At 40.5% G+C, this 14,049-nt stretch overlaps 1 protein-coding gene across 1 annotated transcript in view; it reads right to left on the reverse strand.

The window, feature by feature from the left end:
• Samhd1 (SAM and HD domain containing deoxynucleoside triphosphate triphosphohydrolase 1) overlaps positions 1–10,910 on the reverse strand; it is a 46,836-nt gene extending 35,926 nt beyond the window's left edge. The window contains exons 1-3 of the mRNA XM_020175261.2: positions 10,618–10,910; positions 4,741–4,807; positions 1,985–2,057 (exon numbers count right to left, since the gene is read on the reverse strand). Coding sequence (XP_020030850.1) covers positions 1,985–2,057; positions 4,741–4,807; positions 10,618–10,825 — 348 coding nt within the window. The 5' untranslated portion in view covers positions 10,826–10,910. The remainder of the gene's footprint in view (positions 1–1,984; positions 2,058–4,740; positions 4,808–10,617) is intronic.
• Positions 10,911–14,049: the final 3,139 nt, after the last annotated feature.

The raw sequence follows: 14,049 nt of genomic DNA on the forward strand, positions 1-14,049 counted from the left end.
ATGATTGAACATCTCTGTGAACTATCTAAAAAAACTGACTTGTATACTTTATTGCTATCTATTTATTTACATTTGCAATGCTGAGGATCAAATCCAGGGCTTCCCTCATGCTAGGCAAGCACTCTACCACTGAGCTACCTCTGCAGCTCAATTTGCATACTTTAAATGAGTATGTCCTAAAATATTCTGATTATATCTCAAGAAAGCAATTAAAAGATAAGTAAACTAGTGTAAGAATCTTTGAGAGCTGTATTTGAGTGGACAATGAGGTCAGTTCTTTGTTCAATTGTTTTGCTTAAGAAGTTAATGTGATTTAAGGCCCTGATTTCATTACTTGATGGTGACTCACTAACATGCTTCAAAACTTTAAATTCTATTTTCAACAACTGTAATTTATAACTTTCAAATGAGATTAAATAACTTTCTTTTTAATGGAAAAACAGAAGACTAGGGCTTAGGGCTTAGAAGAAGCTCAGTGGTAGAGCACTTGCCTTAGTATGTGTGAGGCCCTGAGTTCAATCTGCAGCACTGCATAAATAAATAAAGTACAAAAGGAGAATGAGATTACCTAGACCGTCTTCCAGGTCTGAAAATAAGTTTTCTTAACCTAGGGATGTCAAAAGGATGAACAATAAGATGCATTTCCTGCCACCAACCAATCAAGAAACATGTTTTCAGATGATATTGGAATCACCCTGAAGAGCTTGTAAAATGCACATTCTAGGAACTGTTCTCTAAGATTTCAGAATCAGAATTTCTAGGCTGGGTAGCTGAAATGTTTGTTAAAGTTATTTTTGGATACTGCAGTCTGAAAAACAGGGCTTTTGATATCTGAATAGGATTAAGAGAGAATAAAGAATTACTGATAGATTAGACTTTAGGAATATATCTAGTTTTGGACTAGTAAGTTAAGAGAAAGCTTACCAACACTGACAAAATTTACTATAACTTTTTTTTTTTTGTGGTACTGGGGTTTGAACTCAGGGCCCATACCTTGAGCCACTCCACCAGCCCTTTTTCATGATAGGTTTTTTTTGAGATAGGGTTTTGAGAATTATTTGCCTGGACTTCGATCCTCCTGATCTCTGCCTTCTAAAAGTTATTCTATGACTAACTGAGCACCAGTGGCTCACAACTGTAATCCTAGCTACTTGAGGGGATCGTGGTTCAAGGCCAGCCTAGGCAACTAGTTCTTGAAAATCCATCCTTAAAATAATGAGAGCAAATGGATTGGAGGAATGGCTCAAGGGTTAGAACTCCTGCTTTGTAAGCATGAAGCTCTGAGTTCAAACCCCAGTACCATCACCAAAAAGAAAAAACTTATCCTATGACTGTGGGCTGCAAGGGCTATTTGTATCAACGTAGGTGATTACCAAAAATATAATAGGGCTGGGGATGTATCTTAGTGGTGGAGCACTTGCCTAAACATGGGCAAGGCCCTGGGTTTGATCCCCAGCAAAGTAAACATTGCTTATGGGTAAATACATATAAGTATGTAGTGAAATTAAAAAACATTCATGAAAATGACAAATATCAAATTTCTGAATGAAGTTTATTTCTGCTGAGAAAAAGAAATAGAATATAAGAGGGGTGCAAAAGAGGCCATTAGTAATTTGTAATATTTTATTCTAAAAATAATAGGTTTGAAACAAACTAGACAAAATGTTGAGATTTATCAAACTAGGAGCAGGTCTATTTATGCTTTTCTGGATGCTTAATGCATTTTATATTATAAGCACTTTTGTAAATGTCATGCTGTATCTCCAGTACAACTATAATATGCTAATAAAAATACATGTTAGCTTTTCTTCTGATTTAAGTACACTGCTCATCTTAGAAAATGCAGAAAGTTTAGAAAAGTAAAGTTCTATTACTCACAATCCTATTGCTGAGGTTTCCTTCTATTCTTTTTAAAATGAATTTTACATGATTGAGTTATATTACTTTATATCAAAAAAACACAGTAAACTCAGATTCTTCTTACCTTCATTATCTCAATGTGAGTTTGACTCAACTGTTGGATATAATAAAGCAGCTTCTTCCTCTCCCCAAAGGAGCTAAAATTGGAATGGGATAGACAAATCTATCATTATTTCCTCAACAATAACCCCAGGAGTATACAGTAGTACATAATCAGCTCTATATTATCCACTCTAATGGAGAGGTTAAGTTAGAAGAACAATCATAACTCAAACATACTCCTCCTGGAAACTTTGCTCCTTTGCTCCTAGGAGAAGCTCCGCTGAATCAAGGGAGATCTACCCCAGGGTTCTACTCTTGATTCCTTTCTCTCTTGGCAAACTCAGACTCCAACATCTTCTCCCTCTCTACTGATGCTCAGTTTATATTTCAAACAATTTTGTGTGAGTGTGCAGTCCTGGGGATTGAACCCAGGGCTTCCAGCTTGCTAGGCAAACCCTCTAACTCTGAGTCATGCCCCTAGTCCTTTTGTTTGTATTTGTTTCTAGGGTCTCATTAATTTTGTCCCAGCTGGCTTTGAACTCTCTATCCTCCTGAGTAGGTGGAATTATAAGCATGAACTGCAACGCCTGAATCGAAAAGATTTTAACCAATCTGAAGTCAATACCTACTTTCACAGTCCTGGACTTATTTATGAATACCAGGCATGACTCAAGTAAGTGTCTACAGGAAGGTTTTGGCTTTATACTCATCTTCCATTGTTTGTAATTCCTCATAATGCTCCAGTTTGAGGAATAACAGGAATTAAACATGAACAGCTCATAATCTTGTAATTCAGTGTCCTACTTCATCTACAATTGTTCATTAGTCAAGGTGTATTAGCTGAACACCTGGGTGAGTGTCAACAAAACCAGCAGGTAAGGACTTAGCCTTTACTGATCTACTAACTTATCAGGCTGAAAAAACAAACTAACAACACTTTTGCTCAAAGACATACATGGACTTGAAGTCAGAAGCACCACAACTGGCCTCTGTGTTTGAGATCCATGGTGATAACAAAATCTACGGATGATTTTCTTGGGATGTGTACAGCCATTAGTACAGCTGATAAATAATTAAAGCAGCACACTTGCAGGGTTTTGGTTTTTTACCCAGAGTTTCTTATGTGCTGGAAGGTCTAACCCCAGTCCTGTTTTCTCCAGGGGCTAGAAGGGAAAATCAGCCAGATGACAATTAGCCAGGAGAGATGTTTAAGACATTCAGGCACACACAGAGATTTTCTTTGTTGTTAGCAGTACTGGGGCTTAAACTCAGGGCCTTGCACTTGCTAGGCTAGGAAGAGTAAGAGTACAGCTTCTGTGGCCAGGCAGATCTCTTTACTGAGTTTATCCAACTTCAAAATGGAAATAATGGTATCCAGTTTCCATCTCCCTGGAAGAGGGTCTGACTGAAAGGCCCTCAAGAGAAAAACACTCACAATTAAAAGACACCATTGTTATTCAGCTGGAAAAGTGCCCTCGCAGGACAAGAGAGCTAATCCCTGCCAAATACGATTCTGCTCAGGCTGTACAGCAACAAGCTGTGGCACTGGTTTCACTGTGAGCAACTGGACTGATTCCACTGGCACCCTCTGAGTCCAGCAGAAATTTCTGAAATGATGGAAGAAGACTTTATCTGCTCTGTCCAACACAGTAGCCAGCAGGTATAAAGTGGCAGTTGAGTACATGAAATATAGGTCTAACAGAAGAATTTAACTTTTAAATTTCATTTTAATTAATTTAAACATGTAGCTAGTGGCTACCATACAGGATAACACAACTTTAAGGAGTCCTACACAATCCAAGTCAGAAGGCAGGGCACAGAGGTGTGCTATACAGTATACTTTCTGCAATTTTGTGCCCCAAGTTCTTGGAAAAATGCCCAACATAGAGTGAGCCTGCTATAAATATTTGATGAATGAGTCCACAGTGTTTGGGTCCCCAAAGAAGCACATGGTTCCATTGAGAAAAAAAAAAAAAAAGACTAGCAGAACAAATTCCATTTAGCTCAAGTGGTAAGCAACAACTACCCACAGAAATAGGTAGTAAGAGAGACTTTGAGGTCCCCGAAGATTCTAGTTCTAATCATCCTAAAGCGGTATTTTTTTCATAATCTACTTTCATTATCAAATCCTAAGCAATAGTGCATGAGTAATTCAGTATAACCCTTTGTTTTGATTCTTTGGTTACTGTTGCCACAAACAACATTTAAATAAAGGAAATTCCTGCAGAAAAGACCATATTTCATCACTGTTGCCAATTCCTTAACAGAAACAAAAGCTCCATTTTAAGGAATATGTAAACACCAGATGCTCAAATGAGATCTTTACAGTAGCCCCACTCTAATTTAGACCCCAGCCCCTCTCGTCACACACAGATGTCTAAGTGTGTGTGCGTATAAATTTAAAGGGTTAATTTAAATGTTAATCAACATTTTACACGCAGGGGTCGATTCTAATCCTGACAGATTTGGAAGACCTTCATTATCTTGCTAATACTTTCTTCTTCCTATGGTGTCCCACATATTTTCTTATGTGTATAATTTAATTGTTTTGAATCTGAAAGTAAAACGTCAGGCACTACGAACTTCATGAAAGCCTATGTGCAAAATTCTTTAAAACAGGAATCATTTGTAATATTAAACACAGGATTTGCACAGCACAAACAAATAGCAGGTTCTGTTTTAAAACACTGTGCAGATTTAACTGAGGATAGCTAATATTGGAGATCTTCTTGGGCTTTATCTCTCACAAGTGAATACAATGTTTCATTACATTCTTACCTCACTCCAAGATTTTCAAGAAGAGACTCATCGAGAAAGGGCAGTAATGAACCTGTGATCTTATTTTCTATGGAACAAAAACAAATAAATTCATTATTTATAACATACGTTTTAAATTTTTTTCAATTTGAACCCACCAGATCATTTTTTTCTTAAGTACCCACTATAGGCAACGGACTGGGTGAGGTACAGTCAGCCCTCTGTGTCATGGATTCTGTATCTATGGTGTGGATGGAAACTACTCAGAAAAAACTTCACCTGCATTAAATATGTACAAACTTCTTTTTCCTGTCATTATTCCCTAAAATAAAGCATGACAATATGTATATAGCATTTATATTGGTATTATAAGTAATCTAGAGGTATTTAAAGTTTATAGATAGGGCTGAGCATGGTATTTGCCATAAGTAGTAAATACTATGCCACTTTATAATTGATTTTAGACAAAAGGCCGAGACGCCATACTATAGCATTTTATAAAAAGGATTTAAGCATCAGAAGATTTTGGTTATCTGATAGAGGTCTGGAACCAACTCTCCTCAAATACAGAGCAGCAACTCCACACCGTTCATTTGGTTTTTTTTTTAAAGACAGTGTCTTCACACATAGCCCAGGCTGGCCTCAAACTCTGAGATCTTCCTGCATCAGCCAAGTGCTGGGATTAGAAGCATGCACCACCAAGCTGGGCTCAAAAACTGGCTCATGGTCGTTTTGGGGTTTGTTTTTGTTATTGTTTATTTTTTGCGGCGCTGGGGATGGAACCCAGGACCTCACACATGCTAGGCAAGCACTCTATCACAGAGCTACATCCCTATCCTGAACCATACTTTTGACTTCCTACTTGGAAAGTCTTAATTAAATAACTAAATCAAAAAGCATTTTTTGATAAATCAGGTGAATGTGAGTTATTCATGTAAATTATTTGCAAGAAAAGCCAATAACAAATGGTAAAGTGAAACCTGATTTGTTATTCGTGAGGTTATGCCAGGTCAGCAGCTTCCTGTTTTTAAGTAGCTAGGGCTTGGGTAGGGGTAGGGAAGGAAACTTTAAGTTTATTGTTCTTAGAATTATTAGGATAAATTGTCTGGGGAGTACCCAAAGTGTTGATTTATTTCTAAACTCTCCTTGGAAAGCACACAATGTGTTTTGAACAAGTTGTATGCACATATTTACATATGTATAATGTTACATATACAGGTATATATGTACATATATGCATACATAACATATATATATTAATACACGTACATATATACCTGTATATATATATATGTATGTATAACATGTTATATATTTTTGTGCATGTACATACATGTTTTGTATATAAATTATATATATCTATATGAGTATATATACATATATATATATAGATATACTTTTTTAATCCTTTTTCTATATAGTTAATTCTAGTTCTTTCTGACTTCAGATATCATAACTCTGGACTATTTTCACACAAAGAAAAACCTTCTTTCTGATGTTAACAAGAGAAAATGAGGAAGCAGTTTTCTAAAAGAAAAAAAGAGAGTTGAAGGCTAGAAGTGTGGCTCATGTGGCAGAGGGCTTATGAAGCTCTGGGTTCAATCCCTAGTATAAACAGACACACACACAATATTGAAATGAAATGGTATCTTTTGTATTTTTCTATCATGCAAAATAGTTATTCGACTAGAGATGTGGCTTAAGCGATGGAGCACATGCCTAGAAAGTGTGAAGCCGTAAGTTCAAACCCTAGTACTGTCAAAGAAAATAAAATAACAGGGCTTTCTCAAGTTCTAGTCTCTACCACTAAACACTTGAAGCATCCTGTACTAGTCTGTTAGGCTGTCATAATAAAATACCATCCACTGGTGGCAGAAATTTATTTTAAAAAATAGTTATTCTGTATAAAAAAGTCCAAGCAATATTTTTTAAAAGTACAAAATACCAACTTACTTAAATTTTTCTAATTAATAACCACTGTTAACATTTTGGATAGCCCACTTATCTATATAATATGCAATGCTACATAAATGAGACTGTCTTATAACCAATTTTTCCATCCAATCTCATAAGCCTCTTTCTTGTCAATTGTTAAACTATGCATCATTGTTAAAGACTATTTTGTATTCCACAGTATAGATGTATCATAATATATTTAGCTGCTTTTTTCTGGGCCTTAAGACTCCTTGCCTCTGACATGGGTATAATGAACCTCTAACATGGCCTCAATGGACCTATGTCACAGAACTGTAAAGATTTTACAAGATAAAACATGTAGGGAGTGGGGGAGTGTAGTCAGTGGTAAAGTGTGTGCTTAGCATGTACAGGCCCTGGATCTGATCCCTAGCACCACACGTACCCACATAAAAAATTAAAAAACATGGAAAGTACAGAGAACAGTATTTCACACAAAGTAAATACTCAATAAGTGTCAGCCATTGCTATTATTTATTATTGTTATTATGGATAGATATTTGGGTCATTTCAACTTTTTTTGGTAACTGTAACCAGTGGTTTCCAAGAATCATCTTGAATAGACCTCTTTGGGGCTAGAGGTATGGCTCAAGTGGTAGAGTACCTGCCTAGCAAGCATGAGGACATATATATACTTTTTTGGATACCAGTCCAATTATACCTTTAAAGTTCCTCTAAGTCAAAAGGTAATGCCAAACTGTCCATGGTTGAGCCAACTGATACTTCATCAACTTTAGTGAATTACCTATTTCACCTATTATCAATCTTTTGCATCTTTCCCACAAAAGTAGTGGTTCATGCCTGTAATCCTAGCTATTTAGGAGGATCACAGTTCAAGGTCAGCCCAGACAAAAGAAGTTAGTGAGACTCCAACTCAACCAATAGAAGGTGGATATGATTGTGTGCCCCTGTCATTGCTCTATGCAAAGTGTAAATAGGAGGATCTTAGTCCAGGTCTGCCCAAGCATAACTGCAAACTGTATTTGAAAAATACACTACTGGCTCACACCTGTAATCCTAGCTACTCAGGAGGCAGAGATCAGGAGAATCGTGATTTGAAGCCAGCCAGGCAATAGTTCGAGAGACTCCATCTTGAAAAAACCCATCACAAAAAAGGGCTGATGGAGTGGCTGGGGGCCCTAGCAAATGCAAGGCCCTGAGTTCAAGTCCCAGTACAACAAAAACAAAAATAGGATTTTAAAAAATTACTACGGGATTGAGAAGGAACAGACTTTGCTGTGTTTGCTAGTCAGTTTGTCAATGGTTTGTTCTTATGTTTTACTCATTTTTCTATTGGGGCAACTTTTTTTTTTTTTCATTCTTGGTTGATTTTCCATCTTTGGTTATATTCTCCAGTGTTTTTTATTTGTTTATTTTTTGAGACAGAGTCTTACTATGTAGCCCAGGTTTGCCTGGAATTCTCTATCCTCCTGCCTCAGCCTTTCAAGGGCTTGGTTTACAGATGTGCACCACCACTCTCAGCACTCCAATAGTTTTTAATGTAAACACTTGTTAAGGAATAGCTAGAATGAGTTCTGGAGTCCAAAGACTTAACTTAAAAAAAAAAAAATCCAGGGCTGCTTTTTTTCTAGTGGTGTGAACTTTGGAAAGTTATCTAACATCTTTGGACCTCATAAACATCATCTGTAAAAAGTGTGGATTATAGCATCCAATTTCAAGGTTCTTTTGAGACTGCATTCCATAATGAGGAAAGGGACCTGGTACCTGTGCTTGGTTTTGTCCAATAAAAACAAATCCAGACTTAGAGAGGGATTTTAACTAGAAAGACCACTGCAAATAGGGAGAAAGCTCCAATGTCAGAAATTTTTCAGGGGCTCAAAATCAAACAAAAAAAAAAAGGTTTTCTTTCATAAGGTAAAAGAAGGGCAAGCAAAAATAAGCAAACTTTGAAGGGAAAGCTGGACAAGCAAGAAAATGACTAGTGGGATCAGACAGAATGGTGTTTCACTGTGGTCAGCAGATTCCCAGGAGGGGCATATTCTACTTTTTTTAGTGCTTGCTTAGATTTGAGGGCAAGCAAGAATCTATGGGCCTGAAAAAAAAAAACAGGGAAACTTAGGGTGTAATGGTTCATGCTTGTAATCCTAGCTACTCAGGGGGTGAAGATCAGGAGGATCACAGTTTGAAGCCAGCCTGGGCAAGTAGTTAAAAATATCCAGAACAAAAAAGGCTGGTGGAATGGCTCAAGTGGTAGAGTGCCTGCCTAGCAAGCATGAGGCCCTGAGTTCAAACTCCAGTACCACCCCATCCCCAGCCCCCTCCAAAAAAAAAGAGAGAAAAGAAAAATAAAGCAAAAAGGACTGGGAGTGTGGGTTAAGTGGTAGAACACTTCTCTGGCAAACATCAGGAAGACTTGAATTCAAACCCAAGTACCGCCAAAAAGCGAACAAAAAAAATAAAGGGAAACCTGACTAAGGGGGAACAATTGGTCAGTTTCTATCAGTTGAAAGCAAGTAATCTTCTGTTAGCATTAGACTGTGAGGTCAAGAGAGTATAGTTCATTCTGGAATGTGATGTGTTAATCTTCAGAACACCAATGAAACAACCAACAACATAGTCAATTTTGCAGATAGAAAAGATAAAACTACTAGATTTATTTGTTGGTATTTAAAGAAAAGTCTCCATCCCTGTAGTGGAGGAAAACAAAAAAAAGAAGCAGAAAGGAGAAAAGAGAAAAAGAGAAGTACAACTTTCTATATTTAAGTTCTCTTTAGATCCTGAACCATTAAGGTTCCTCCCACCCCACTCTTCAACTTAGGCAAAGTGGACTCCACCCCACAACAACAAAAGTTGACTGAATTTGCAAATCGCAACTAGAGAAGAATCTCATTCTAAATGAACACCTCGGAGGATGGGGCAGGAGTTAAGCTTCACAACCAACAAAAAAAAGTTGAGTAGAGGGCTGGCAGGATGGCTTAAGTGGTAGAGTGCATGAAGTCCTGAGTTCAAACTCCAGTAGCACCAAGATAATAATAATAATAATAATAATAACAAATTTTTAAAAAGTTGAGTAGATATCAAGTAGCTGATGGATTTTACGTGTGAACCAGCAAAGTCGCTTAAATCTCTCAACCTACACACTTCCCCATGTGTGGTCAAGTGGAATGTGTGCAATGTTGGGGGTTCGGTGGTAAACTGAACAACCCCGGTGTTCAGATTTAGGAAGGGAAATTGCTTACAAAGAGCAACCTTATCATTATCGATCTTCGCAATTACAAACACAGAGCCTTACTGGGATGCCAAGGTAGTCGGTGGGAATTCAGAGATTAACCAAACAACTTCCCGTCCCTTTAGGGGAAACAGAAACTTGAAAGTGCCAGAACCTCTCATGTGGCAAGTGTTCAAGGACCTGCGGTTAGCACAGAGAGGTCTCCAGAGCCCTGGGAGCCTGGATGACAGCAAGACGCCGCTCAAGGTCTAGGGGAAAGTCTTGTAGTTAAAAAGAAGTGTACCCAACCTCGCTTGTCAAGTGTCAACCCACCAGAATAAGATCCAATCTACACTCGCCTCACCCGGATTCACAATCCCCGGACCCTGTTCCTTCCTACGGATCACCAACCCCGAGGCCCCGACTTTTCCCTCCTCCTTCTCGGTACCACTCTTGGTCTCTCCCTTCTGGGTATCCCCCTCGCCAAGACCCCCTTCCCTCCTCGGGCCCCTTTCCCCAGGGCTTCCCGCCTCAGGTCCACCCTTTCTGAGAGCCCCCGCGCCATGTCCCTCTTTCCCGCCTCGGGCCCCTTTCTCCCAGGGTTCTCCGCCGCAGGTCCACTCCTCTGGGTGTCTCCCGGCGCAGCTCCCCTCTCAACCATGAGTCCTGTCAGGAGCCCCTCTCTCGGGGCGCGGGTCCTCAGGCCCCACGGGCCCCTCCTGGGGTGTCCGTCCCGCGTCCCTCAGCCCCGCTACCTCGGAAGCTCCTCAGCAGTCCTGGCTCCTTGAAGCCTCTGCTCTCTAAGAAGGAGCACACCTGCTCCGGGTCCCAAGTCTGGTGGTCAGGGTGGAGTTCCGGGCCCGGTGACTCGTCCGCCACTTCGGGAGGAGTATTTGGTGGTGTTCTCGGGCTGCCATCACATCGGGGCCGCTTAGGGGGCTGCTCGCAGTCGGCTCTACGCATGGCTACACCCGGCACGGAGCGCAGCACAGTCAAGAACCGCGGCGGCGCCCCGCCCGCGCGCAGGCGCAATGACAGCCCGGTTCTGGCGGCGAGTCCGCCCAGCAAAGCCAACGCAAGGGCCTCCTGCGCAAGCGCACTGCACACTACCCCTTGGAGGCACACCGCCCAGCGGCCCGAGCCCCCGGGGCCCCCCGCGCAGGCGCAATGGCAAGGCAGGCGCCTCGACCCCGCCCCTCCGGAGCAGGTCTTAAAGCATAACTAAGAGCGGTGCTAGCGGAGGTGAACGTAAGGACTGAACCGGGAAATAGCCCACCTGGAATCAATGAAGGTCTTGGCCACACTCCAGGTTAGGGGTCTTTTGGTGAGCTGAGGGTACCCTGGTCCAAATGAATACCCTAGGCCTCCTCTTTGCCTGGTTTCAAACACCCTAAACTTAAAGGAAACCTAAAAGGCCATGAGGCTGCCAGCACCTTCCCAATGAAGAGAAAAATGGGCAAGGACTTGGCTGAACTAGAAGACCCTGGAATGATTTCAAACCTAACTTGGGAGTGACTGTTTGCATTTCACAAGTTTGAAAGTCAATTGCGGGGCAGCAAGGGGATGACTGTCTTTAGGATTCCACACAACAGCAGACTTAAAACTTCTTTCCAAATAGAGACAGTTCCCTGCAAAGAATTCTCCAGCCCGGCTCTCTTCCCACAGGAAGGGAAGTGCCCAATCTCATTTCTTAAAATTTATATTCTAGGACTTTTACGAAGCCATAGTAAACAGTGTGAAAATGGCAGGCATTTCCTCTTTAGTTTGGGGCAGGGTCCAAACTTCCCCATAATCTTGGTCCATGCATTATTGGTAAAAGGAATACTATAATACTAATAAAGCCAATACACCTTCCCAGCAACCAAGCCCTAAATCCATCTAGGGAATAAAGGATGGATGAAGCATCAAGGAGTGTGAACTAGGGGTCTAATAGTGATCCCCAAGGGCTGGAGGCACAGCTCAGTGGTAGAGTGCAAGTGTGAGGCCCTGGGTTCAATCCCCACACCAAAACAAAAGATAAAACAGCTTTACTGTGTGCCAGGCACTTTTATAAAGGCTTTACAGACAAAAGCTTTGGGGGACTTTTGTTTATTGAGGGGTGGGCTTTTTTTTGTTTATTCCTTGCAGTTCTGGGGCTCCAATCCAGGGTCTTGTTCATACCACTGAGCTACATTTCCAGCCCAACTTTACAAATATGAATTCATTTAATTACCACAATAACCTTAGGATGTTAGAAAATGAGGTATGAAGATGGAGATGTAGCTTAGTGGTACAGAATGTACTTAACAGAGAGAGAGAGAGAGAGGTCCCACAATTTATCCAAGATCCCACAACTAGGAAATGATGCAGCAACACAGGAAATATACGCTGGCTCCAAAGTCCATTCTCTTAATAGCTTGCTAATCATTGCTTATTAATTTTTTTTCTGCTACTGGGGTTTGAACTCAGGACTTCATGCTTGCTAGGCAGGCACTGTATCACTTAATGGGTGTTTGATGTATGATTATTTTCTCCTAGCCCAGCACCAGTGGCTCACATCTGTAATCCTAGCTACTCAGGAGGCAGAGATCAGGAGAATCTCTGGTTCGAAGCCAGCCAGGGCAAATAGTTTGGGAGACCCTATCTTGAAAAAATCCTTCACTCACACACACACATACACACACACACACACACACACACACACACACACACACACACATACACACACAAAGGCTGGTGGTGTGGCTCAAGGTGTAGGCCCTGAGATCAAACCCCAGTAACTGAAAAGAAAAAAAAAAAAGATTTTTTTCCTAGCCCAACATTTTCAATTGCTTATTGTTCCCACAGACCAGTGGGGGAATGTGTAGAGAAGAGTTCCATTTGCACAAAAGGCCAGGCCCAGAAAAACATGCCAGAATTTGGTGAATACACCTCACAGCTGCCAAGATTTATGAAACTGAAACTATAGGGTAAAAGATACAACAAACAGCATATGTCTGAAATATTTATATTTTAAGTCAGAAACAGCTGATTTAGGAGGATACCGCTCCAGTGGTAGAACACCTGTCTTGAAAGTGCAAGACCCTGAGTTCAAACCTCAGTACCACAAAAAGAAAAAAAAGAAGGAAAGAAAGAAAAACCAAAAGAAACAGCTGATTTCAGCTGATTTTATTTGAAGATTGTTTTCTGTAAGACTTGTGGGAAAGTCTTCCCTACAACAAGGTTTGCTAAGCAATAAAAGGTGATATAAACAACGTTTTTAGTTTAATCAATTGGGTTTTTTCAAAGCAATTGCTTCTGAGAATTATAACTTTCTATTTATTTTGTTTAGTAAAAAGCATAATTTGAGGCTGGTGGCATGGCTCAAGTGGTAGAGCACCTGCCTAGTAAGTACAAGGCCCTAAGTTCAAACCCAGTACCACCAAAATAAATGAATAAATAAAAATAAAAAGGCATAATTTAATGTCTTATTTATCATTGTCCCCTTAATCATCCATTTGATCTTGTGAAAAATGTTGGTTATTGCTCAGTGTCACGTGGCTGGTAAGTGACAAGTTGGGATTCAAAGACAGTGCTATCTGACTCCAAAGCTTAGACTCTTTCCACTTTGCTGATTCCACTTATCATTCTGGCGATCCTATTCCACAGCCATTCCACAGCCTGAGAACCATCATCTGCCAAACACAGGCTCTGGGCTCTGACCATATGAGAGAGATGGCCACTCAAGCTTTCCTTTTTGAAGTTCGTCTTGCCATGCTGACAAGACACAGTAAGATCAACTATTTTAAAGTTCACTTCCCAAGAATCTTGACTATCCCCAGCAATTCTTTCCTGACTCCCAGCTGTCAGTCACCCAGCCAGCCAAACTGTGCAATTTTATTATCTGGCAGCCTTGGCCTTGTGGTTTTTACATTTCTCCACTACTTCCTCTTCAACCATTACTGCTGCTTCTCTCTGCCAGCTACCATCACTCCCTGCCTCTATGTGTTACTTCCTCTTTATCTTCTGAAACCACCCTCCTCAAGACATCCTTTTCTCTATCTGTGCCAATATCAAAACCAAGTCAAAATTCTTAAAAAATTTAAATGAAAAAAGTACTGGGCTGAGGTGTAGATCAGTGGTAGAGGGTTTGCCTAGCATGCTGAAGGCCCTGGGTTCCAACCCCAGTGCTCGTGCTCATGCTCGTGCACACACACACACACACACAC

Source organism: Castor canadensis, chromosome 5 (genome assembly GCF_047511655.1).
Source record: "Castor canadensis chromosome 5, mCasCan1.hap1v2, whole genome shotgun sequence".
NCBI classification, from domain to species: Eukaryota; Metazoa; Chordata; class Mammalia; order Rodentia; family Castoridae; genus Castor; species Castor canadensis.